Source organism: Tympanuchus pallidicinctus, unplaced genomic scaffold (assembly GCF_026119805.1).
Source record: "Tympanuchus pallidicinctus isolate F22 unplaced genomic scaffold, pur_lepc_1.0 scaffold11, whole genome shotgun sequence".
NCBI lineage: Eukaryota > Metazoa > Chordata > Aves > Galliformes > Phasianidae > Tympanuchus > Tympanuchus pallidicinctus.
This window is the reverse complement of record NW_026294627.1, coordinates 209,149-231,808: the sequence shown is the minus strand read 5'-3', so window position 1 is coordinate 231,808 and position 22,660 is coordinate 209,149. Positions and strand designations below refer to the sequence as shown.

General features: G+C 43.9%; 1 protein-coding gene across 13 annotated transcripts in view; it reads right to left on the bottom strand.

The window, feature by feature from the left end:
* Nucleotides 1-22,660, bottom strand: part of UVRAG (UV radiation resistance associated) — a 110,595-nt gene that overhangs the window by 59,322 nt on the left and 28,613 nt on the right. For all 13 annotated transcript variants that reach the window (XR_008203334.1, XR_008203336.1, XR_008203353.1 and 10 more), the window contains exons 7-13: nucleotides 20,479-20,584; nucleotides 17,623-17,749; nucleotides 16,841-16,925; nucleotides 16,285-16,372; nucleotides 15,656-15,716; nucleotides 13,880-14,045; nucleotides 550-628 (exon numbers count right to left, since the gene is read on the bottom strand). Coding sequence is in view for 5 of the 13 variants with exons in the window: in XM_052670753.1 (XP_052526713.1) it covers nucleotides 550-628; nucleotides 13,880-14,045; nucleotides 15,656-15,716; nucleotides 16,285-16,372; nucleotides 16,841-16,925; nucleotides 17,623-17,749; nucleotides 20,479-20,584 (712 nt within the window). In the remaining 8 variants the exon portion in view is untranslated. The remainder of the gene's footprint in view (nucleotides 1-549; nucleotides 629-13,879; nucleotides 14,046-15,655; nucleotides 15,717-16,284; nucleotides 16,373-16,840; nucleotides 16,926-17,622; nucleotides 17,750-20,478; nucleotides 20,585-22,660) is intronic.

The following is a 22,660-nucleotide window of genomic DNA, read 5'->3' as shown; positions in this document are numbered from 1 at the left end:
AGTTCATCAGCTTGTACAAGGCAAAAGCAATTAACCGTGCATTTAGCAACACAGGAGATGATTTAAAAGCAAACAAACCAAAAAACAACATAAGAGCAAGGAAGTAAGGATAGGGCTTTAAAAGAAAAAAACACCTCAGGCATTGGCAAGGCTTACGGTTTTCCAGACTGCTGTGTTTTCTTATCAAACAAGTGTTGAGGTAGAATTCCAGTTAAAATAATAATATTAAAGAGCACGGCGATGAGAAAGAAATGAATATGCTGAAAATAACAGAAAACACTTTCTACTTTCAAAACAGCACACGTACACACACAGTATTTACCATTTAACAGGAAAAAAAGGCTTACTGGCTGGCAAGCCCTCCTCTAAGCAGCAGAGAAGGTCTTGAACACAAAGCAGTAAGGCAGGTGAGGGCCATCACTTGAAGAGTGCCTCCAGCAGTTGACAGATGTTCTCTATGGAGAAGAGCCTCACAAGACAGTAGTCCTGCCATAGTGACACTAGGAGATGATAGATAATCAGTAAAAAAAAAAATCTCAGTGTACCAACCTGTGCTATGTTTTTGTTGAGAAGATACACTCCATATTCAAACTGAAGCTTCTCTCCTCCTTTTGGGTATAAAGGAAATCTGATGAGGGAGAAAAAATACAAAAAAGAAAAGCATTTAAGGTGACATTATTCAGATTAAAAAGCCACAGACCCCAAGATTAGAAAGGAAAAGATCATGAGCTTCTCTAGCTCTGGATCCCCTCCATACATCATCAGCAACTCTCTGCACCTGCAGTCCTTTAAAAAAAAACTAATGTCAAAATTAAGCAAACGCAATTCATTAGCTGAAATACTTCATGTTCACAGAAGATGCTTTTTGACCCTGCCAGCACTGCAATATCCCTCTCAGTTCCTGAAGCATGCATTGTAATGTCAGATTCCACTTCTGCATTCATACTCAGCCACGGTTAGCTCACTTCCCAATCAAACGGATCTTTTAAGAGCTCTCCTTTGATTACATTTTTATTTGGAGATTGAAAGGGTACAGATCTCTTGACAGACGTTTGCAAGCCCACGTATCAACACAGCAGAAGAACAGTACAAAGGGTTCCTCATTTGTGGCTGCTCCCCATCCCATCCTCACGCCATACAAAGCCCTATAATGCCCTTGGACAGCTATGCCTGGTGCATCTCTGTACGTTCTGGGAAGTGGTTTAAGTGAAGTGGTTCACTGTTGCCACTATTTGTAACCTACCTTGCTGAGGATTGCCTTCCGACCCCTCCTGACCACCAGAGGTTGAGGTCACTGTGGTCAAGTTGGTGATTTTAGTACAATCTCCAGCTTACATTGATGGGAACCACACCACGAAACCAACTCTTGCCTTCCTTACAAACCCTACGTTCTGTAGCTCTTAATCAAGTAGCCGAGTGCATTATCTGCACAAAGCCCACATTACATCAGAAAGCAAAGACTCTCCTGAATTTGAGATAACAAACACAGGAGATTGATATCTCCTAGAAACAACACGCACTGCGGAGGGGTGGTTACACAAAGTGTATTTTATCATCAATCAGAGAGAAAATCTTGACTGCAGCCCCGCAGTAGAGTACATTTGCAACATCTAAGGAGAACTATATAGCACCATTAAAGCTAAAGGTTAACAGGTCACGATCACAGCAAATCAAATATTAAGATGTCAGTTTCAAGTTTTATGCTGCTTTCAAGCTCAGCAGGTCACCTCAAGTTGAGGAATACAAAAAGCACCACCAATAGCACGCATCCAGCTCACCTCGTTTAACACAGCCATAAATCCACCGCGTTCCCCACGCAAGAAAACAAAACCTTGAGAAATGAGCACATGCTACAAAAATCCCTGAGTGCGAAGCACAAACAGGAAAGGGATTCATTTCAGTATCTACAATTACACTCAGCCAATCGTAGCAGGATTCAGATCTAAAGGATACCTTTCCAATTAAGGGTATAAAACTCAGTCAAGCTTGACAGTAAAAGCACCATTAGGGACACAAGCTGTGTCTCTGTATACAACAGTATTTCATTAAGTCACCAGTAACAGGAAGCACGTATTCTGCTATTAGATACAGAGCTCTTTGATACACATCAGATAGAAAAAGTGGATAAAGCTGTTTTACAGCTCCTGCTACAATCTCCCACACAGCTGAAACGGTACAGATTAAGCTTTTCTCTTTATCAGGTTGGTCTTGGTGTGGGTTTCTTTCTTATTTTTGTCAGTTCATCACAATTCCGTCCTCTAACCTCCACTAATTAACCCTGAAAGACTCTAAACTCCATTTACATGAAAGACTCTAACCCTGAAAGACTGTAAACTCCAATTACATCCTCACGTCAGCACTTATAACGTCACAAGTCACATGAAAGCCTTGAAAAACATGAGTGAATGCCTTTGCATAGGCACATTTATGACATATAGAAAAACATCCCCACCTTTGATGCTCCTTTCTTTGTGTGTTATCTCACTTGCCCATTAAGGCTGGTCACAAGCAATAAACTTAAGGGACAGGAACCAGGACATTTTATATAGTGGTTCACCAAGCATAATTGAATACAACCTTAACTGCTGGCTCCCTGCATGAAATTGTTTCTGCCTCCTCCAAATAGCATGGCTGTAAGCTCAATCTCTTCCTTTGGCACGCAGCATGTTGGCCTGCTGGGTAAGGTTATCATTATCCTTGCTCAGAAATTACACTTGAAAATTACTCTTTTGGTCATTTTATAATCACAAAGCACTCAATAAAATGTAAAGTGGTGTGTGCCTGCTCACTGCACTCCAACATCTCCCTTCCTTGATTCCATTCTTTATGGTATTTTTTTGGGGGGGAGGGGTGAGAAGAGAAGATCACCAAGCTCCTGTAAAGCAGAACACAGACGCTTGATCTAAGATGAGAAATTCAAAGGATTAAGTGTGATGTATTTATTGGAAAGAAGGAAAAGCATGCCACCAGTGTCAGCTGTGTAATCACTAGATGAGACTGTCAGAAATCACTACGTAGTAGCACAACCTGTCAACTTTAGGAACACCTTTACACAGACAAAGCCATCCCGTGGCATAGAAGTTACACTCTTCCTCCTTCTGTCCTAGGGTCCCTCCTCAAGCATCTCTTGAAAGGTGATTTAAGAGGTTCCTGAAGATCAGAAGAAAGCAGTCATCACCCTCACGTCCCAGAAGAGCGATGCAAGAAGCTACCAGCTAAAGCCCTGGGAAGGTGATGGAGAAAATAATCCCCAGACACGTCCAAACATCACAAACACTGAGTGAACAACAACCTCGTGGAGTTCAGTGTGGGGAAACGGGGAAGGAAAAAGCCCAGCCACCAGTACAGGATGGGTGAGAAACAATCAAGTGGGAAGCAGCTTGGCCCTGGTGGGTGCTCAGTTGAACAGAAGCCACCAACATGCCCTTGAGGCAAAGAGGACCAACAGCACCTTGGGTTAGGACAAGCATCACCAGGGATGTGATCCCTCCCCTCTGCCCAACTGCTGCTGAGATCACATCTGGAGTGCAGGGTCCAGTCCTGGCTCCCAACTACAGTCAGACATGGATGTACTTCAGCAAGTCCAGCAAAGGATCACAAGATTATGAGGGTTTCTATCACCTTATCTCAATGCTTTGTGCAAGTCTTGATCACTGCAGATGAGAAATAAAGAGCCCAAAATAACTTAACCAGCTTCCTAGAATTATGGACAGCAAAGCTTCTACCCTGTGCAGTTAGATTGCTCTTCACTCACGTGGACTCCTGGAGTATTAGCCTTCATCAGCAAGCAGACTTCATAAAACAGCTCTCAGACAACCTGCACTTACAGCAGATATTCTGTTTCTGAATACAAAGTGCACAATGCTCAGCTGACACACAGCAGTAATAATTTCAACAGTGGCTCATAAAGAAGAGAGAGTTCAAAAATATTAACTTGGTGCAAGGAAAAAAAAGCACAACTTCAGTAGCTTATAACACACCAGCCCAATTTGGAGTTGTTTCTGTCTATTGTTTCCACTGCACTCAAGGCTGTTCTTGCTCCACAGGACACCTGACATGCCAGCAATGATACCAGCAGGGAAAAACAGAAGGACTAATGGTGACAGAAGGAGCAGGGAGGCAGGCATCTGGAAAGGCAGCTTTGGGATCAATGACAATTGTGCCAAAGATGTGCAAATCAAGAAAAGGGTTTCACTCTGAATTCAGGTGAGCACCACTGAGAGCGACCCAAACAGCACACAGTTTTAACCAGATGGTCACAACGTGCCTTAAAGATCCAGGATAAAATAACAAGAGGATTTTCAATCTTGAAAGCCTATGTTTGTTGTTTTGGAAGCATCACTCACATAATCCTGAAGGAGTGACAAAAGTAAAGCTCTTACAAATGCCTGGTTAAAAGCTGTGTTTTCTAAGACTGATTGGGATGCAAGTCAGATGGGCAGAGTAACCCAGCTGCACCAGCTGCCAAAATGGAGGCAAATCCACAACAAATTGCACATGCACAGGAGTTGCATTGTCAGACACACAGCTCACCTCCCCTTTCTGAACAAAACTTTTGTTCCTGTACTCACGGTACCTCAATGAGAGAACAGTTTCTTCCATAGTAAACCAGAAAAATATCATGGTTAGTGACTCAAATCATGCTCAAGACTTATACTAACACTGTTCCAGACCCAAAGTGTCAAAATGAGCTTTAGGGCCCCCTTTAACTGGGAACCAGTAAAAATAAGTTCACAGCAGTTACAAGGCACTGTTTATCACCACCAAGTGATTTAATTTCAGCAGAGCTTGCAACAGTTGGCAACCAACATGGTTTCATCTTAGCTGTGCTCCATCTATCCTGGTTGAGGGGGGGGTTCCCAAGTATAAGCATCCCCTCTCTACCTGGAATTCCCAAAGCAGATGTGAGATGCTGAATAAAGAACATTTCTGCTTAAACCTGGTCCAAGAAAGACTGCCATGGAAGCCATAAGGGAACAGGCTACTAAGAATCAGTGAGGAAACTCCTCACGTCCATCAGAGGCACCTCAAGTTCAAATCAGATCTTATTCTTAGCACTGAAATCTGTTGAGCACTGGATGCTACCCGTCACCGAGCAGCTCTAAGGGCAAAGGAATGCTGAGTTTCTGAAGTACTTCAGGTGGCTCAGTTTCAGTCTGTTTGCACAGAGAGGTTTTGCTTACAGGCAGTGGGCAAGCAAACTCAAAAGGAGGGACATGAGGGGTTGGGGTTGGTGACCTTAGAGGTCTTTTCTAAGCTGAATGATTCTACCACCAAATATACCCACTTGTAAGAAACTGGAGAGACAAATCAAAGCTTGCTCTCAAGTATCAGAATACAGATCAGCACGAGGCTAAAATCAAGAATCTCTAATTTCCTCGTTAATTGCCCACACAAATGGGTGAAACGAAATCAGAACTGAAAGGAGTGGTTAAATGTGTGTCAACAGCTGGTGCTACTTCACGGCGCAGACTCCATCAGAAGGTTTCTAGAGCATTAAGCCTCATTAGATCCTCTCAAAAGAGCTGTGAAAGGGAAGAACTGAAGCCAAGGTTACAACGCTTTGCTCACAGTAACTCTGATGGGAAACTGTAACCCCAAGTCAGTCTTTTAAAAGAAAATGGACAGAAAGTCTACTTATTCCAAGTTAAAACTGCAAAACCAACACCTCAGCACCAACAGCAGACAATCCTGCATTCTTCCAAGACCTTGCAACACCTCACAAGCTATAAAAGAATCAGTCAGCTCCAACCTCTGCAGGAAGAAATACCATTATGATGGGTATTGCACTTACAGGTGCACACCTACACTGTTAACAAGACTCCTTGGAAGCCACTGGTTTGGAGTCAGTCTTCACACTGACTTTTCTTTTAGACTTTTTCTAACCTGGTATTTAATCTAGAAGCATCTTGGGTGTAAGAAGCATGCTGCTATACTTCTCATTTCAGCTTCTATGAGGTATAATCTAACATCAGCAAATGGCATTTTTCAATTTACAGGGAATGTAGGCAGGGTTCTGAAATTGTCAGCTCTGATTTAAAAGTCTTCCTATTTAAAAAGAAATTCAATATCCACATTTCCAGTCAGCGTGGAAAACTAATGGTGGCTGCTTGCCACCATTTCCACTCCAGCTGAAACACTAAGATGAACACAGTGTAAATGACAGAGCCATGTAAAATCAAGGCAGATTTTGATTTCCAGTTGAAACTGTGTGCTTGTCTAAAAACTGTTTGTGTTCTTGGGTCGGTGTGAGATGAGAAGACAGGAGCTTCAATGATCACCTTTTTTAGCTGCACCTGTCCAGAGGCCTGAAACCATTTCTGCTTCAAGTAGATCCTATGCTGTCTCTGCAGGAATGCAGCCCAGAAGCTGAGCAGCACCCCAGGAGACCACCAGCCACTGTCCCATATTTTTGGAAGCACCTGCTAAAAAACTTAAAAGCTGATTAGTCTGGTATGTGTATTTCAGATATTATAAGCTTGCTCTGTTCTTTTTTTCTTAAACAATTCATATATAAAACTGTCCTGGTTATTCTACCTTAACCAATAAAAAGTTCCTTTTTTAGTTGATCTCAGTCAAACAATCATCAAGATCTCACTTAATTCCATATCCTGATGTGCATTTCTGAGCTAATCCTTAGTTGCTCTGCACTGCAGCTTCAGTTTTTGATGGTCGTGCAGTAAATCACAACAGGACTCCCGCTGCACTCAGATGTTAGCTGTTAGGCAAGCTGAAAGAATCTTTATTCCATCTCTTTCTTTCAGACCTCGAGTATCTCTCACCAATTCAAGTCCAAATACGTTTTCAGTTGTGTTCTGTGATTTATGAACTCCTCCGTACCCGGAAAAACCACATACAGACCAATATATTGGTGGCCAATTCTTATTGTCCAGAGCCGCCTGTCTTTAATAGAAACTACTTTTAAAGTTAAAGAAATTGCTTCATTTAACTGCTTTCACCTGCTTTTACTTTCGTATCACGCCAGATGTTTTACGTCTGTTATTCTTTCTCCTGTTCAGTCTTTCTGCCATAGACCGAACGATACTGAAAGTCTCGCAGTTTAATCTCTATTTCAGAAAGCTCTTTGGGGAAGAAGCGAGTAAAATGAAGGTTTTACACATCGCATTTAATTGCTTTCCCTTGGCTGAAGCGTGGCACAATTATCTCGTTTGGAACCGGGTTAAACAACATTGATTTACATGCAAATGCTTGAAGACCAGCACTGCAGGTAACAGTCCAAGTACACTGATGGTGGTGTGTGTTAAGACACCAAACAAACGCCCCCACCATTGGGGCTGCAGAACGGCTGCAGTGAGATGACTGCAGCACACTGACTTGGCAGCACACAGCTGAAACCTAATTATTCACTATTAAGGAGATAAAGAACTGGTGGGATTTCTGTGACTGCCACAGGCACTGCTGCTGCAATAGCAAGGAGTCATCCATCAGACCGAGAGAACAACTGTGCCTCACACAGCTCCACCAAAAGAGCAGGGCAGTTTAGAAACAGGCGAATTTCGAGCTTAAGTCCTTGGGTAGGATGACCTAACAGGAGGAGAGAACTAAAACCAAATCCAGTGAAGGTAAAGAGTTGAAAAACAGAAAGTTCTTGTGCGATATGGCTGAAGCACAAGGATTGTACAAGAACAAGGTTTAAGTGTTTACCGAAGTTTAAGTTTCAACTTCGCCCCCTTTTCGGGGGCAGGCAGGGGAGGAAGGAGCAGTTTTCTCTTCAACCTCACCACTTACTATTTGCTCATCTGAAAGGAATGCTGCATCGAGAGGAGAAAATGCTAGGGCTTTTCTCAACCAGAATAAAGCATATCTTGAAAGCCTTTAAACTGAAACAGTGAGCAGGGCAAAGCAGGGTAACCATTGTCCAGCCATCTCGCTCTGAACCACTATTCCCCCAGCACACTTCACATCAAGCATTGGGAGAGCTCATAGAACTACAGAATGGCTTGGGTTGGAAGGGGCCTCCAAGTTCCAAGCCCCTGCCACAGGCACAGGGCTGCCCACCACCAAAATGAAGCACTACATCAGGTCGCTCAGGGCCCCAAACCTCCTTCCCTTCCAGATAAGATACACTGAGGTTTGACCCGCTTCAGAGCGGAGACTGGCACAGATCTTAAATAACTTGCCCAGCTGACTCGTGGTGGTAGGAACACAACTAAAATGCTGGAGCACAAACCTGCCTTCAGCACTCAGCTCCTCAGAGATGCAGCACAGAGCACTGTGGGTCCCCTTCATATCAAGCTGCCAGTCAATAGCAGAGGTCACAGATTCCCCTCGCTGTGACCAACAGCCTGCAAGGAACGGTTAACAAGTCTGCCAGCAAACAGCAGGATCAGAAAAGGCAAAAGTAAATTCACCAGGTAGGGATCTAAGCCGGAAATCAAATGGAATGGCAGTCAAAGGAATCACACGCTTTGTTTTGTTAGAGATGAGATTAAGACACAAATATGAATCACAGAGTAATCAAATCTGAATTCACTTATGCTTCTTAGTCTCTACTTGAGAGAAAACAAATACTTGTAAAACAAACCTGATGACAAAAATACAGACTGCCAAGGGAGAAAAGCGCTTCCCCATCCACACTTGACACAATGCAAAGAAAATTAGTTTAGTGGGAAAGAAAAATCTATTACATATTGGCAGCTCAACTGTATGAAGCATACTTGCAAAATGCCTATCTGGATAGCTCAACAGTGAGATAATCAAAAGCAGAAGCACTGCCATCTTTCTATTAAGCAGTGTAACTGCTGTGACCTTGCTCTTGGTGAACATACAATCACTTCAATATGTACAGGCTGTACGTAGGGAAAGAACCCAAAGACCCAGGTTATGAAAGTCTTGATAAGCCAGTTGCAAATTTATAAGTAATGAAAAAATGAAGATATCTTTCTACTAGTTCAGCAAATCAGACTTTCACACACCTAAAGAGCTCAGCCAGCAATGTGTGCAACAAGGATGGGTTTCTGTTGATTGTGCATCTCTCTGACACACTGCAGCTTGAACCCAGGGCTTGCTGTGATGAATATCACACCATAAAGACTGACTGTATGGATAGAGCAGACAGCCTTGCTATCAGAGCTCTAAATCTCCCCGCCACGGAGGGATCGTTTTTAACCAGAGGACACTTGAAGGAGGTCAAGTCCTCGCTCCTTGAAAAATGAAGTAATGTTTTGAATAATAACCTCATCAGGAGCACAGAGTTCTAATGGGAGTAAGCAAAGACCAGTACATCTCCACAGAAACATGTTTCAGCTGTGGATGTCTGGGGGCGGTGGGCTCATCTACTGCAATAAGCAAACTCTGCTTTCTCAGCCTGGCTAGCAGCATGCACAAGCTGTCAAGCTCCCAGAGCCAGCGTTAATGTCATCGACGTTCATTAAAGAGCACCTGATGTCATTTATAACCTGTGCACCGTAACGATGATGGCCCAACGAAGGCAAAAAGCACTATTTTTGGTGATCAAGAATAAAACAGCCCTGGATTCTAGCTAAATATCCTCAAGAATGTGGAAGGCAGAAATAGCAGTTCAAGATAAGTTCATGGCAAAAAGCATTCTTTGAGCAACACAGTTGAACACTTAACACGCACTCAATCTACCACAAAGAATCAATTCTGCTTTGACAGCTATTAGATTTCTCAACAAACCATCTCCCTCCATCTGATTCCAGTTTGCCAAGATCCCCCTCCTCCCCCTCTCCCAGAGCTGCCATTTTATCAACCCTGCTGAAGCACCAAACGTGATTAAAGATTCCCCTGTCCTGCTGGATGAAGTTAGTATCAGTGTGAAGTTGTTCTTCACTTGCCTGTGTCACAGTATTTCAGATGGCTGTGTTGCAAGTGGTTTATCTGCAGCTGGACACAAAGCAATAACCACCTCCTCTCCTTTTCAGCTTGCACATTCTTAGAAACAGCAGCATGAAGCATTCTTAGGTTGAGCTCATTCAATCTGTGCTTTCTCAGCACCCCAAGCACTGCCCACACGCCCGCTCAGCAAGGCTTTGCTCCTCTTGTTTGCAAATCCAGGTAGGTAACATGGAAGCACTGTTGTCACAGAATCAGTTTTGATGTCAGCTTTCCCTTCCTCAGGTCCAACAGGCAGAACTTCTCGCATCACAACTTGCTGGTCATAACTGAGACTGCTTGACTCAGTCCTGTGTGAGCCACACACAGCAAAATGGAAGCTTGCTTTATCAGTGCAAACAAGCTTGTCTTAAATGTAACCCCAGCCCACGGAATGAACTGCTCAAACACATGCACATTAAAAGTACACCAGGCCTGACTACTCTAACTTCTCCATTTCTCTCGAGTTTGGCCTCTTAAACCAATTAAAAGCATCCCAAAACAAGCTAAAAACCCTGCAGGTTTGAATGGGATTCAATCAACAAAGCCATGCAAATACTTTGACGTTCACACAACTCTACGGTTCTCTGGACAAGCATCCATCAGCTTTGGCTGTAAATAAGATGCCTTGAGATGAACTCACTTGCTGTTTTACATCCTGGAGGAACACAGAAGCGTGAAGATCTGACAGCCATCCACATTTCATGCTGAATTACAAGGTGGCCTCATCCCACTGACCTGGTTCTAACGATTTGTGCCTCTGCTGCTTTACCAAGTGGACTAAGCAACAAATGAAATCAGGCTCTAAGCTCTTGGCACCTACAGAAATACAACTCATTTTAAGTCTATTTATCGGATGTTAGAAGGAAATTCTTGACTCAGTGGATGTCCCATGTCTGGAGGCACTTGAGGCCAGGTCAGATGAGGGCCCTGGGCAGCTGTTCTGTGATACCACTTTCACTCTTATGTTGGAGCAATCTCATCAAAAGTGAAAAACACAAATAGTTTGCCCAGGTTTGTCTCAATGCTAGGAAATACTTCAGCTGCTCAGTAATTATATACAAATCTTGATTACACTCACGAGACACAATGGGCTGACACCATGTGGTCTTGTTTGAGCTAAGCCTACATAAATGGCAGCACAAAATAGAATCATAGAATGGTTTGAGTTGGAAAGGACCTTAAAGTCCATCCAGTTCCAACCCCTGCTGTGGGCTGGGTGCCCCCCACCAGCTCAGCTGCCCGGGGTCCCATCCATGGCATTGGGTATCTCCAGGGATGTGGCAGCCACAGCTGCTCTGGTATTCTATACTTAAAACTTGAGTCACGTGAAGCTTCAGCTACAAAACACAGAGAGTAATTAGAGCCTTGAGGCAGCACAGAAGCCAAAAGACTCTCAAACAGATGCATAAGTACACACAACTGTAATCAAACAAACAACAGGACCAATATCCTTTGAAAAGATTCAAACAGAGATTCAGATAGAGCAAAAAGCAGTATTCACCTTGCAAGATGTTTAGCTTATATCAGCATTTCAAGACAAGACCTGAGACTATCTAAAAATAATACAGCAAAGGCAGCACCACCAACGCAGGCAGTTACTCAAAGCATGTCTTATTCCAGACAGCATTTCTTATTTTGCTACAAATCAGAAGCTACGCCTTATTTAAAACTCTGGGAGCAGGCTAACAGAACATTAAATGCAGGACTTGACAGACAGCATCAGAACAGTCATCACCAGTTCACTTTCAGCATTCTTACCATGTTTATGAAAACAAGATGAAGTGTTTCTACTCCACAGTGCCAAGGAATTTAGGTAGCTTATTTAGCAAGGGTGTTTGTTCGCCACTGGAAGGAACTCACTGCTGTGCTAAGCAGCTTCAATTTGGGAGTTCTGTATTCAGAGCCTTTGGAAGGGGTGCTGCTTCCTCTTATATGTATGATGCACTCTGAAGATGCTGAAAGGGACCAGGAAGCCATAAATACAGCCTTTTAGTAGTGCCCAAATGCATTAATAGGATACAGAGGGAACAGGTATTGAGTAGATAATAAATACCAGCACCTCTACAATTGCAAAATATCTACAATACCTGCCAGTGGCATTCAGTAATGGGGCTGGATGCAGGAGAGATGCTAACCACAGCCCCCTGCTGTGTGCATGCTTCAGTGCCAGCAACTAGAACCATAGAAGACCCCAAGTTGGAAGGGACCCATAAGGATCACTGAGCCACTGCTCAAGAGCAGGTTACTGAAACAAAGAAATTTAATCATGTTAATTGCTGTGCTCCATTCAGTTAGGAGCAGGTGAGAAACACGAGCTATCAGACTAGAAGGAAAAGTGCAAGTTAAGACAGTTGAGGTTTCCTATAGCAACTCAAGTCACCTGAGAGTTTGGAGGGACCGGCTCCCCAATAGCAGGGCAGAGAAGATCTCAGGCAGGAGTTAATCCTGAAACAATCTTACAGAACGCAGGTAAACAGCCCAATAGGGATTAATACACTTAGCTGAACCTTCTCCTTTTCAGAAACCTATTGTGAAATACAGCACTGAGTCCTGGGGGTTTGGAAGGCTGGAGCCTCAAGGACTAAAACCTTCCACTTTGTCTCAGACAACAGGAAATTGGTTTAATCTTCAGACACCCACACACAGGCAGCTCTATTCCTCAAATTTGTTTTCCAGACAGAAACATTTCAGCTTGCTGCTCTTCTAAATGAGATGTATGGAGGGGATTTACATATGCTTAGACGACAATTCTTAATAGAACGTTAATGTGTTTGTGTAAGTTATCCAGGAAATGTTTGGGCAAGTTATTAAACTGGTATCAAAAATCATTTGCAGGACAACTACTGCAATCCATATTTTATCTTGTCAGAACAGTAAGACCTCAGTGACAGCTTAATTCTGAAGGCAAATTACCTCTGCTGGCCTGCCAGAAGTTACTGAGCTTCAAAAAGAAATCGGATGCTTCAAGAATCCCAACCCTCCCAACTATGCACAACATGGAAAGACCCTTCCATCTTGATTGAACTATTAGGAAATGCTGCTAAAACACTACAATGCTTCCATTGTGTGCATCCAAAGAGCAGGTTTTGTGTTCTGAATCAGGAAATACAGACAGCTATTTTCCCCCAGCCGTTTCCTTTGCTCCTTTTTCAAACGTTACAAGTGGGGAAAAAGAAAACCCACCACATAAGGAAGTTACTGGTGCTGCAAACCTGACTTTGCAACTGTTTGCAGGCACAGAGGATCAGAGTGGAGCAGCTGGCCTCCCACAGCTGGTCAGCACCGCATTCCTTTGAGCTGCAGGCTACAAAGCAGAGCTTAGGCAGTAATTGTCACCGCTTTCCTAAGGAAGCACACAGGTGCAGAGACAGTGAGAAAACAGGCAGAGAGCCAAAAGGCAAGAGAAAACACTCAGGGTGGATTTAAGGACAGCAAGATAGTTTTCTAGCAGCACAACAATAGCCGAGGTGCGCACTGAAGGTCAGTGAACACAGACCAGATGAAAACCTCTTCACTGAGCACTGATTCATTAGTAGGTAACAATCCATAATGCTCTTTTCCTACCTGTTCAAAATCCTCTGTGTTAAAGAAAGCTGTTTATTTCATTGCAAGCACTGCAATACAGCAGCACTGGCAGCCTCACTAAAGGTTATGTTATAACTTCTGTTACGTGCATTTCATTCCCATAGTCAGAAAGAACACAAGAAGGTGAGCTTTTCCATCAGAACCCACAGCTTACCTACCAGGCACACTATTCAGGTTTTGCTGTCATCAGATGCCTCATCAACAGCACATGCCTGCCAAACAACCCCAGATAACAAAGCTGGACTAACTACTAACTACAGATCACAGCATTTGGACACCTGAAACTCAAAAGCACTGTCACAAAGCTACTGAAGACTGTAACAAATAACTTCAAGATCAGTAACCCAGCTGAGCACACAGGACTGCTCGAGTTCAGGTGTGCTTTATTGCTGACCTGTTGCTTTGAAGCAAGCAGCACATCTGGTGGCATACTTACTCTCTCTCTTTCTCTGTCAGTTTGTCGTTGATGTTATCTTTGATTGTAGACCTGGAGCCCTTGTGAATTATGGGATACCTGAGTGGCACTTGTAAGAAGTAGGAGATCATTGAAACCAAATGAGCGGTGTAGCCCAGGGCAACAGCGATGCTTCCATCATCTTTTGCTGTGAATCATAAGAAGAACATTAAATAATCCATTGAATCTCCATGCAGACTCAGCACAAGTTCATCCTCACTGCTCAGCAAACAATATAATTGAGGAAGCCATCAGAAGCTATAGCTTAAGAACAGATGCAAGTGAAGCCAACGGACTGCTTTACAATTCTTTGCAGTTCACCATTTGTTCCTTTTATTAAATGCCTCTTCTACTAAATGGCTGATGGGGTGTCCTCTCTTCAATTTTACCCTTTCAAAGCTAAAAAGTTCTTTTCCTTTCTGTTTTGCTTTGTTGTTTTTTGGGTTTTTTTCATGATTTCTCCCCTTTCTTTGCAAGAGAACACCAATATAAACACCATAACAACCAGCCTTGGGCAATCAGCTAATCTAAGTCCCTCTAATAAAGCTTTTAATGATGCTCAGCACCTCCAGCATCACACTGACCCCTAGAACAAGAGAGGCTATAGGGCTATTAGACAGTTAGCTGCTTTTCAAATGTAAATCCCTATTTCATTAACTTCAGTGTTTAGTAATTCTTCCCAGTAATACAATATTTCTACAGACTATGATATAAGGAGTTAATCATTCTTTCAACGAGGAGTTAATGTCAGAGCACTGAGACAGGCCAAAAGATGCACAGCACTGCCTTCCCATGAATTGCAGGCTGGTGGCCCTGCCTGCAGCAGGAGGGTAGGAGCTTCATGATCCTTGAGGTCCCCTCTAATCCAAGCCATTCTGTGATTCCTTTAAAGATTATGCTTCCATTAATTGGGCATTTAATAACGCACCAATCAGTAGCACAAATTAATTCCTACCGTCTCATGATTGAAGTTTTTGCCCCAGAAATCATATATGCCTGGCAGAGTGAACAAGCACTGGGAACAAGAAATTCAAGGGAATTTTCATAGGATCATCACAGAATGGCTTGAGTTGGAAAGGACCTCAAGGATCACGAAGCTCCAACCTCCCACCACCACCAATGCAGGGCCACCAACCTCCCCATTTCATAGCAGCCCAGGCTGCCCAGGGCCCCATCCAACCTGGCCTTGAACACCTCCAGGGATGGACGGGGCATCACAGCCTCTCTGGGCAGCTGTTCCAGCACCTCACCACCCTCATAGCACAGAACTTCCCCCTGATATCCAACCTCAACCTTCCCTCCCTTCAACTCCACACCATTTCCCCTTGTCCTGCTGTTATCTCCCCTTTCCAAGAGTTTAAGGCAGTTCCAAACCACATCCAACACCTGCAGATGAATGCACACAGCCACCTGTATGACCGTGACACAGGCAGGTGTGTGTTTGCTTCTGCAAAAAGATGATGTCAGAAGCTACAGCAGAAGCTTGCTTGTAAAATACTGCCATACCATGGCAGGTAGTCAGGCAGCTTTGAAGTCATATTTATGTGCATCACCATTTAAACTCAAGATACAGAGGCACTGTTCTGAGGGTCAAACTACCATTACATTAGCAAGGAATTAGGACCAAATACTGAGCAAGTTTTCTTCCGCTCCACACCTTTCCAATCAGAAATGCAAATTCTTCACTATTGCCATCAGTTTACTTAATTTTATTGAGTGCAGAAGCAGCTGTGAGAAGTGAATGAAATATCCAGCTACCTTGAAAGTCTTCAGAGTTCGGAAGCTTGACTCCACAAACAAAGTAATCCTTTTGGTCATTCTGCAAGTTTAAAAACAAAGTGAGAATGGGACAACGACAGCCAGAAAACAGAAGCCTACACAAAACCCAGAGACAACAAAGCACATCTTGTAAAGACAAACTGAACACCCAATGACACCCGGACAGACTGAGGTAACGTTTCAGTCCACATCTCAAGTAGTTCAGAAATAAATGGGTTTTCTGTTTGAAGAGGAAGAGCTCTATCTTAATGCAGTGCACAGAAAGGCTGAGGAGCTCTATATTTTGACATCTGGTTTTGTGAGCCCCGTTAGAGTGAAGCTAGCCTACTGCCAGGGTTGCTTTATACACTTATACAGGAAGTGGCAAGTATCCATTAAGTTATAGTTACATTCTACTCTTAGAGTGTAGATTATTTGAGAGATGCTGGCATGAGTCCTCTCCGTGTGAGGTTTACAGCCTGAGGCCCAAATCCAAGAAAAAGCTGTAAAAAGCAGCACGTGAGTGAAGGGGAAGCTTCATCCTGAAGAAAACAGAGGCTTGGTTTGCTGCAGGTATGAGCTTCCTGTTTCTTACACCAAGCACAGATTTGAGAACCCCCGAAACATACCAGGTCGATAGGGTAGATGTAGGACAGCTCTGAGAGCAACTGCTTGCATCGAGCGGTCTGCTGGGCGCTGGTCTTCAGGAACAGTTCTCTTTGGGGAAAAAGAACCCCGAATCATTACCTTCTTCAAAAGCTTCCAATAAATACAAGCACCCATCACCTTTCCCACACCTTCCCAAGTATCACCTCCCCCTTCCCTCAGCAAAATACTTGCATTAAGATAAACGCAGGAGACAACCCTAGCTTTTTATCAGCTGTCTCTCTTACCACAGGCATGTTTTGACTATGACAATTAACTGTTACGAAGCAGTGCTTCACCCAAATTGGCAGGAAAGTCCTAGGGTGCAACAAAGCATCTTTTTCTACACTTGCTACCGTTCATTATCACTTCTGCTTTCCAGGAACTGGAGCATCTCTTAAAAGAAGCAGTGACAGCAGGAAGAAATCTGCACCACAGATGTCCCTTTTTAATGCCTTGCTCTCAAACCTCAAAAACTTCCTTTCCAATTGCAGGCAAGTGGGGAAGGAAAAAAAAAACCCAAAACATGGGTCCTTTTACCTCTTTGCAGTGCATTCTTTTCTTAATTCATGCAGGGATTCATTACGCTCTTGATGCTTCTGATACTCAGCCTCAAATGCATTTCCTAAGCAATAAGAGGAATCAGGAAACAAGAACAAGCAGTACCGAAGATTTTCTTAGTTATCATCAGTATCTAACCTTAAAAAGTCCAAGTGTTGGCACTGACCCTTTCATTTACTCCCAGGTGCTCATTTTCTGTGTCATGATGCCAAATTGGGGAACTGCAGTGTCACTCTTCATGCCCTATACAACATCCAACAGCCAAGTGCAGCCTACAAACCCTCATTCTCTTTTAAGACCTGTTTCCTCCATGGCCACTGTGGCAGCATAATTTAGTGGACATAGCTTAAACACAGCCAGAATTAACTGGAATTTCAGAAAAACTTCTCCACCAAGATCAGACATCCATGTTAAACAGCTGCTGGTGAGCTCTGAAGGCACAACCATGCAGCATTTCACCATAGGACACTTTCAGTGTAAAAGGAAAGGCCAAAGTGACAAAGCATTTCACCTTTTACTTGCTATAGAAGCTACTAAGGATGATTTTTGTCTTGTAACACTTAGAGTAGAATCCTAGTCACAGGCTCAAAAACATCCCTCATGGCATTAAAATATACTTGCATGGTACCAGTGCTACTGCTTACTGCACTACAGAGCAGCTCTCCTGATTTCTTCCAGGAAATTTTAGTTAGCACAGCTTTAAATCTCTTCTGTTCAGATTATGAACACCTGCAGCAAAGCAGTAACATCTGTATGCTCACCTTTGTCATGTAAAGTATTCTTTTCCTTATGTAACAAAGCTACTTCTTGACCAAGGGCCTTCCTCTGCCTCTCCAGTTCATTACGTAGCACCAGGATCTTCAACTGTAAACATTCACTCTCCTTTTTCTTGTGGAAGAAGAATAAAATAGGTGAAAAAGTAGTAAAAGCAACCTACTTATTTTTCAGTTTTTCCTCACGTAGGTAAATCCCTGAAAGAGGTGACAAGAAGAAACAGAACAAGACCAGCATCTAACAGAGAAAAGTGAGGTAATAAATAACCACATGTAATAGATTACGAGGGACCAAAATCATTTCACTGCTTTGGAAGGAGAAAAACTCAGCTGTGCTTGCTTATCCTGCAGGATCCATCTCCTCTCCTGTGCTCTGTGATGCAACCCAGCCCAGGGCAGAAATCAGAAGATGAAGGAGAGGCAACAGGAAAGTCCCCCAGGACACGTGGATGCTAACAGCAGAGCAGTGAGAGCACAGCGAGAATTCCCTGGCAAAGGGTTTGGTCACAGGAGGAAGGTGAGTAATGAGGAGTCTATGCCAAAGCCAGGCAGGAGGCTGGAAAAAGGCTGGAAATGTCTGAGCTGCACTATTAAATCCCATCCCAGCCTCAGTGTGAGGAGAAAAAAAGGATACAAAAGAACATAGAGTAGAGAACAGACTGTGTCATTATGCAGTTACATTAGAAGGATTCCCATCTTCAAAGTTTTAAGGATTTATTTCCTCTACATACTTGTCACTTTCTGCATCTTTAATAGAATCAGGTTTTTTTCCTTTGAGGCATTCTCTTCACTAGGAATTGATGCTGCTGTCAGCACAGCAAAGCAGAGTTTTCTACTACGAGTGTGCTTTCAGTTCCAAATACTGGTTGAGAATAACCATGAGCAGAGGGCTGCAGGGCCCCCCTTCAAAGACAGGCTGAGGGAGCTGGGCTTGTTCAGCATGGAGAAAAGAAGGCTGCAAGGTGACCTCATTGCAGCCTTTCAGTACCTAAAGGGAGCCTACAAACAGGAGGGGAATCAACTCTTGGAAAGGGGAGATAACAGCAGGACAAGGGGAAATGGTTGGAATTTGAAGGAGGGAAGAATGAGGTTGGATGTCAGGGGGAAGTTCTGTGCTATGAGAGTGGTGAGGTGCTGGAACAGCTGCCCAGAGAGGCTGTGATGCCCCGTCCATCCCTGGAGGTGTTCAAGGCCAGGTTGGATGGGGCCCTGGGCAGCCTGGGCTGCTCTGAAATGTGGAGGTTGGTGGCCCTGCCTGCAGTAGGGGGGTTGGAGCTTCGTGATCCTTGAGCTCCCTTCCAACCCAAGCCATCCTATAATCCTATAATTCTATAACTAAGGATAGATTCAAAATGGAAAAGAGAACCTGCAATCCAGCCCTAGCCTGGACAGAGCTCCTAACCCAAGGGCAGCCCTGAGCACGTGCCACCAGGCACTGCCACACCGTAGGACTCAGCCAGCTTTCACTTCTTCCAGGCAGCCAACGAGGACAATCCTTAACACTGTGTGAGAAAGAGGCAGCACTGTACTGAGCTCTTCCCTCTGCCTGTTTGCCTCAGTTACACACGTATGCTCAGGCTCCTGCTTCAAGGCTCCAGCAGGAAACGTGACTCAGTCTTAAGGAATGGAACCATAGTTTATGCATTTCTACAGAGGAACGGAATCCCAGGAAGAGTTTTGACTGTTGAACAAAGCAAAAGTGGGTAATTATTTCCTTGTATTATAGATCATTTTACTAAGAAGCTGCATCACGTGCCATGCTGTTGTCAGTTTTGGTTTTAATGCTCTTCACGCAGTCGCGCTCGCAAATTTATTAAGGAAAAGCTTTTGGAAGGAGGGACAAGGAGATTTATAACCAGAAAGATAAGATGATAAAGATGATTAAAAGCCTTTTAACAGCCAGGATACCAGCAGAAGGCCAATAAGCTTTAGGATGGAGTTAAATTGCTCCTAAGGGAGTTGAAGTTGTCTACAATGCAATCAGTTTTTTCTCCCCATTTTCACACTTTGTCAAGCCCTAAACACAGTTTGGCACCTTGTGAAATTGAGTATTCTCAAAGCAAAATCCATCTTCTAAAGCTTACATCACAGAAGTTGCTTTTTCCTCCTATACAAGGCACCAGATGCAAACCACTCGAGCACCAGCACGATCTTCTAAATGTGAGCTATTCTGTTCTGCAGACTCGTTGCTTTGACCTGAGTCAAAAGACTGAGATCCTTTTGGGCACAACCTAAAGCAGGTGCCAGTATATTTTTAAGGGGAAGGCAACAGGTCAGGCAAAACAAACTGCCAAAAGCTATTATAAGGTCCAGTACAATTCCTGCTTAAAATTAACATGTCAATTGAGCAACAGCTTTCGCATGAATTCCATTCACCCAAAGGGAGCAGGTTGGAAAAAGATGCAGACAGCAGACTCACCTCACTCTAAATCCATCACAAGAACCCATCAGGAGTTACTTGAAGAATTAAAGTTTGGTTTTCCTGATAAACTTCTTATGTATATGATAGTGATAGGACAAGGGGGAATGGCTTTAAAGTGAGACAGGGGAGGTTTGGGTTGGATATGAGGAGGAAGTTTTTGAGCCAGAGGGTGGTGAGGCACTGGCACAGGTTGCCCAAGGAGGCTGTGGATGCCCCAAACCTGCAGGCATTCAAGGCCAGGCTTTGATGTGGCTCTGGGCAGCCTGGGCTGCTGGTTGGTGACCTGCACACAGCAGGAACAGGTTGGAAGTGGATGAGCACTGTGCTCCTTTGCAACCCTGGCCATTCTATGATTCTATGATTTCCTGTTCAAGTTTTATGCTTCTACAGCATAGAATAAGGCTTTAAGTAACCAAACTTACCAGTTCATTGCTTGTAGATGTGCATCTCAGCTTTTCTTCTATCTCCCTTCCTATTTTCTGAACGGTTACCTGAGTCTGTTTAATTGCACACTGGGCTCTGTGAAGCCTGTAAAGAGAAGAGAAATCACAGCTGTGTTAGAGGTTTCTCACAGCTCCTAATGGTGAATGCACCAGGCACGTCGAAGCCAGCAAGGCAAGAGAAACTCAAATTGCCACCTCCTGTTGAAGAAAACACAGAAGAAAGCAATGGGAAAAGGCAGATCTAGAAGTCATTAGCACCCTGAAACTAACGAGCACGGATTGGAAATCAGCGTATTTCTTGGAGGAAATGAGAATCAATGTGAAGACACAGAACTTGTCGTGCGAGCCCAGGTGCACTCTTCCCAATCATGGCTCTGCAATTAACTCCTCCTTTTGTTAAGATGCTATTCATGCTGCTGCAGTAAGAGTTCACCTAGGGTCTGCTCAGAACAGTAAAACAGTGGGCAGTTACCCACTGCATTAAGCAAACGCTTTGCCAGGCTGTTCTCATACAGGCTTTAATGACCACCTCTGCTCAGCCAAAATTAAAGATTTCTGTCCCTTTGAAGGAAAGTTGAATTTTACTGAAGGATTGTTACACATCTGCTGTGAGCCAAGGACCAAAGCACGACAGCACAGCAGAGAAGAGGCTGCTCAGCTCCTTCCTTTTACAGTCCCTAATTCCTTTAGATTTAGGAGCAATGGAGGCACAGCTACGTAAAGCCTCAGGTTAGCAGCTTCCAATGGCCTGCATGCAGTGAGGCCAAGATCTCCAGGCCACATGCTTCAACCACGAGTTATCACAAAGCACTGCTTCTCACACCACCTTCCAGCATCCCAACTTCACTCCACAGCATCTATGAGGAACCAGTTTCATCAGTGTGAGGACAGCACCTAACCCAGCTGAGCCCAGCAAACCAGCACACGGGAGCCAAGTTTCTGAAGCCTACAGCACCAGTTCACTCATGGGATTGGTCTCACAACCCTGTTAGAGGCATAAGAGCTCTCAAAAATGTGTATTTCCTATTTGGAACTGCCTTCCCACCTTCACCAGCAGAATCTAAGTCTCCTACCCAACAGTTTCCAGCCTGCCCCATTCCAAAGGTCTGGAACGTTTTCTTTCCAGACGTTAGAAATTCTTACTCAGGGCTAAGAGCAATGACAGAACGGAAGGTAAATTCCCCTATCTCTCCTCTTCATCTGATATGATTATGGGAAGAACACAGTTAGGCACTCAGTGCAGCTCAGCCCCGCTTGCTGCAACGCTCCCACAGCAAAATCCCACTGCTGGGGTTGGTTTACCCATCAAAGGAGCATTCACCAAGCTAACAGACTGTCAGAGGTTTGTTTGCCACATTTGTGCTCAGTTGAAGAACCTGCAAGTTTTATAACAGCCTTGAGTCCCACCCACACCCAAGAGTGAGGAACAAACAGCCACCAAAGACTGACTCTTAAACCAGTACAAACTATAGGACACCTCAATTTGATGATTCCCTGTCTAGAAGGGTATTCTCAAACTAGAGGCTGCTGCACAAAACAGTTCAGCAACTGCCTGGTTTTAATATAGATTTGGTTTTAAGCCAAAGATCACCTTGTCATTTCTTGCAAGAGAAAGAGATGCTACAGTTCAACCTGGCTGCCTCAGAGTCAGATGCTGCCACTTGCACTGAGTCAAGCAGCATCAGCAAGCCTTCATCCTTGCTCCAGTTGTCCCAAGAGCTTCAAAGCAGTAACAATAAGGTCACAGTCACACCTGCAGCTGGGCCATCCGAGATTAAAACTGCAAGGACTTCACAGCACAAAGGCAGCAATAGGCAGAACTCTCCTCTCCCCAGAGCCCCTACCTGCACCCACATGGAAACCTGTGGTCACCCAACTGCAGGAATGCAAACTAAGCCATGAGAACACCAGCATGGAGACTCTGCCCATCAGCTCCATGTGCACAACAGACCTCAGTGAAGTCAACGACGACTGCACCAACGCACAGAACACCAAACGCAGGCCATAAATCTGGATTAAAATTTAGATATAATTAATGGAGATGAAGTTCAATGCTAATAGACCACATCTTGTTTCCATTTCTCATCTGCACAACACGGCCAAAGCTAGAGCCTAAAGTTAGCACAGTGTGTGCCTTGAGTACAATCCAAATGGGTTTAGT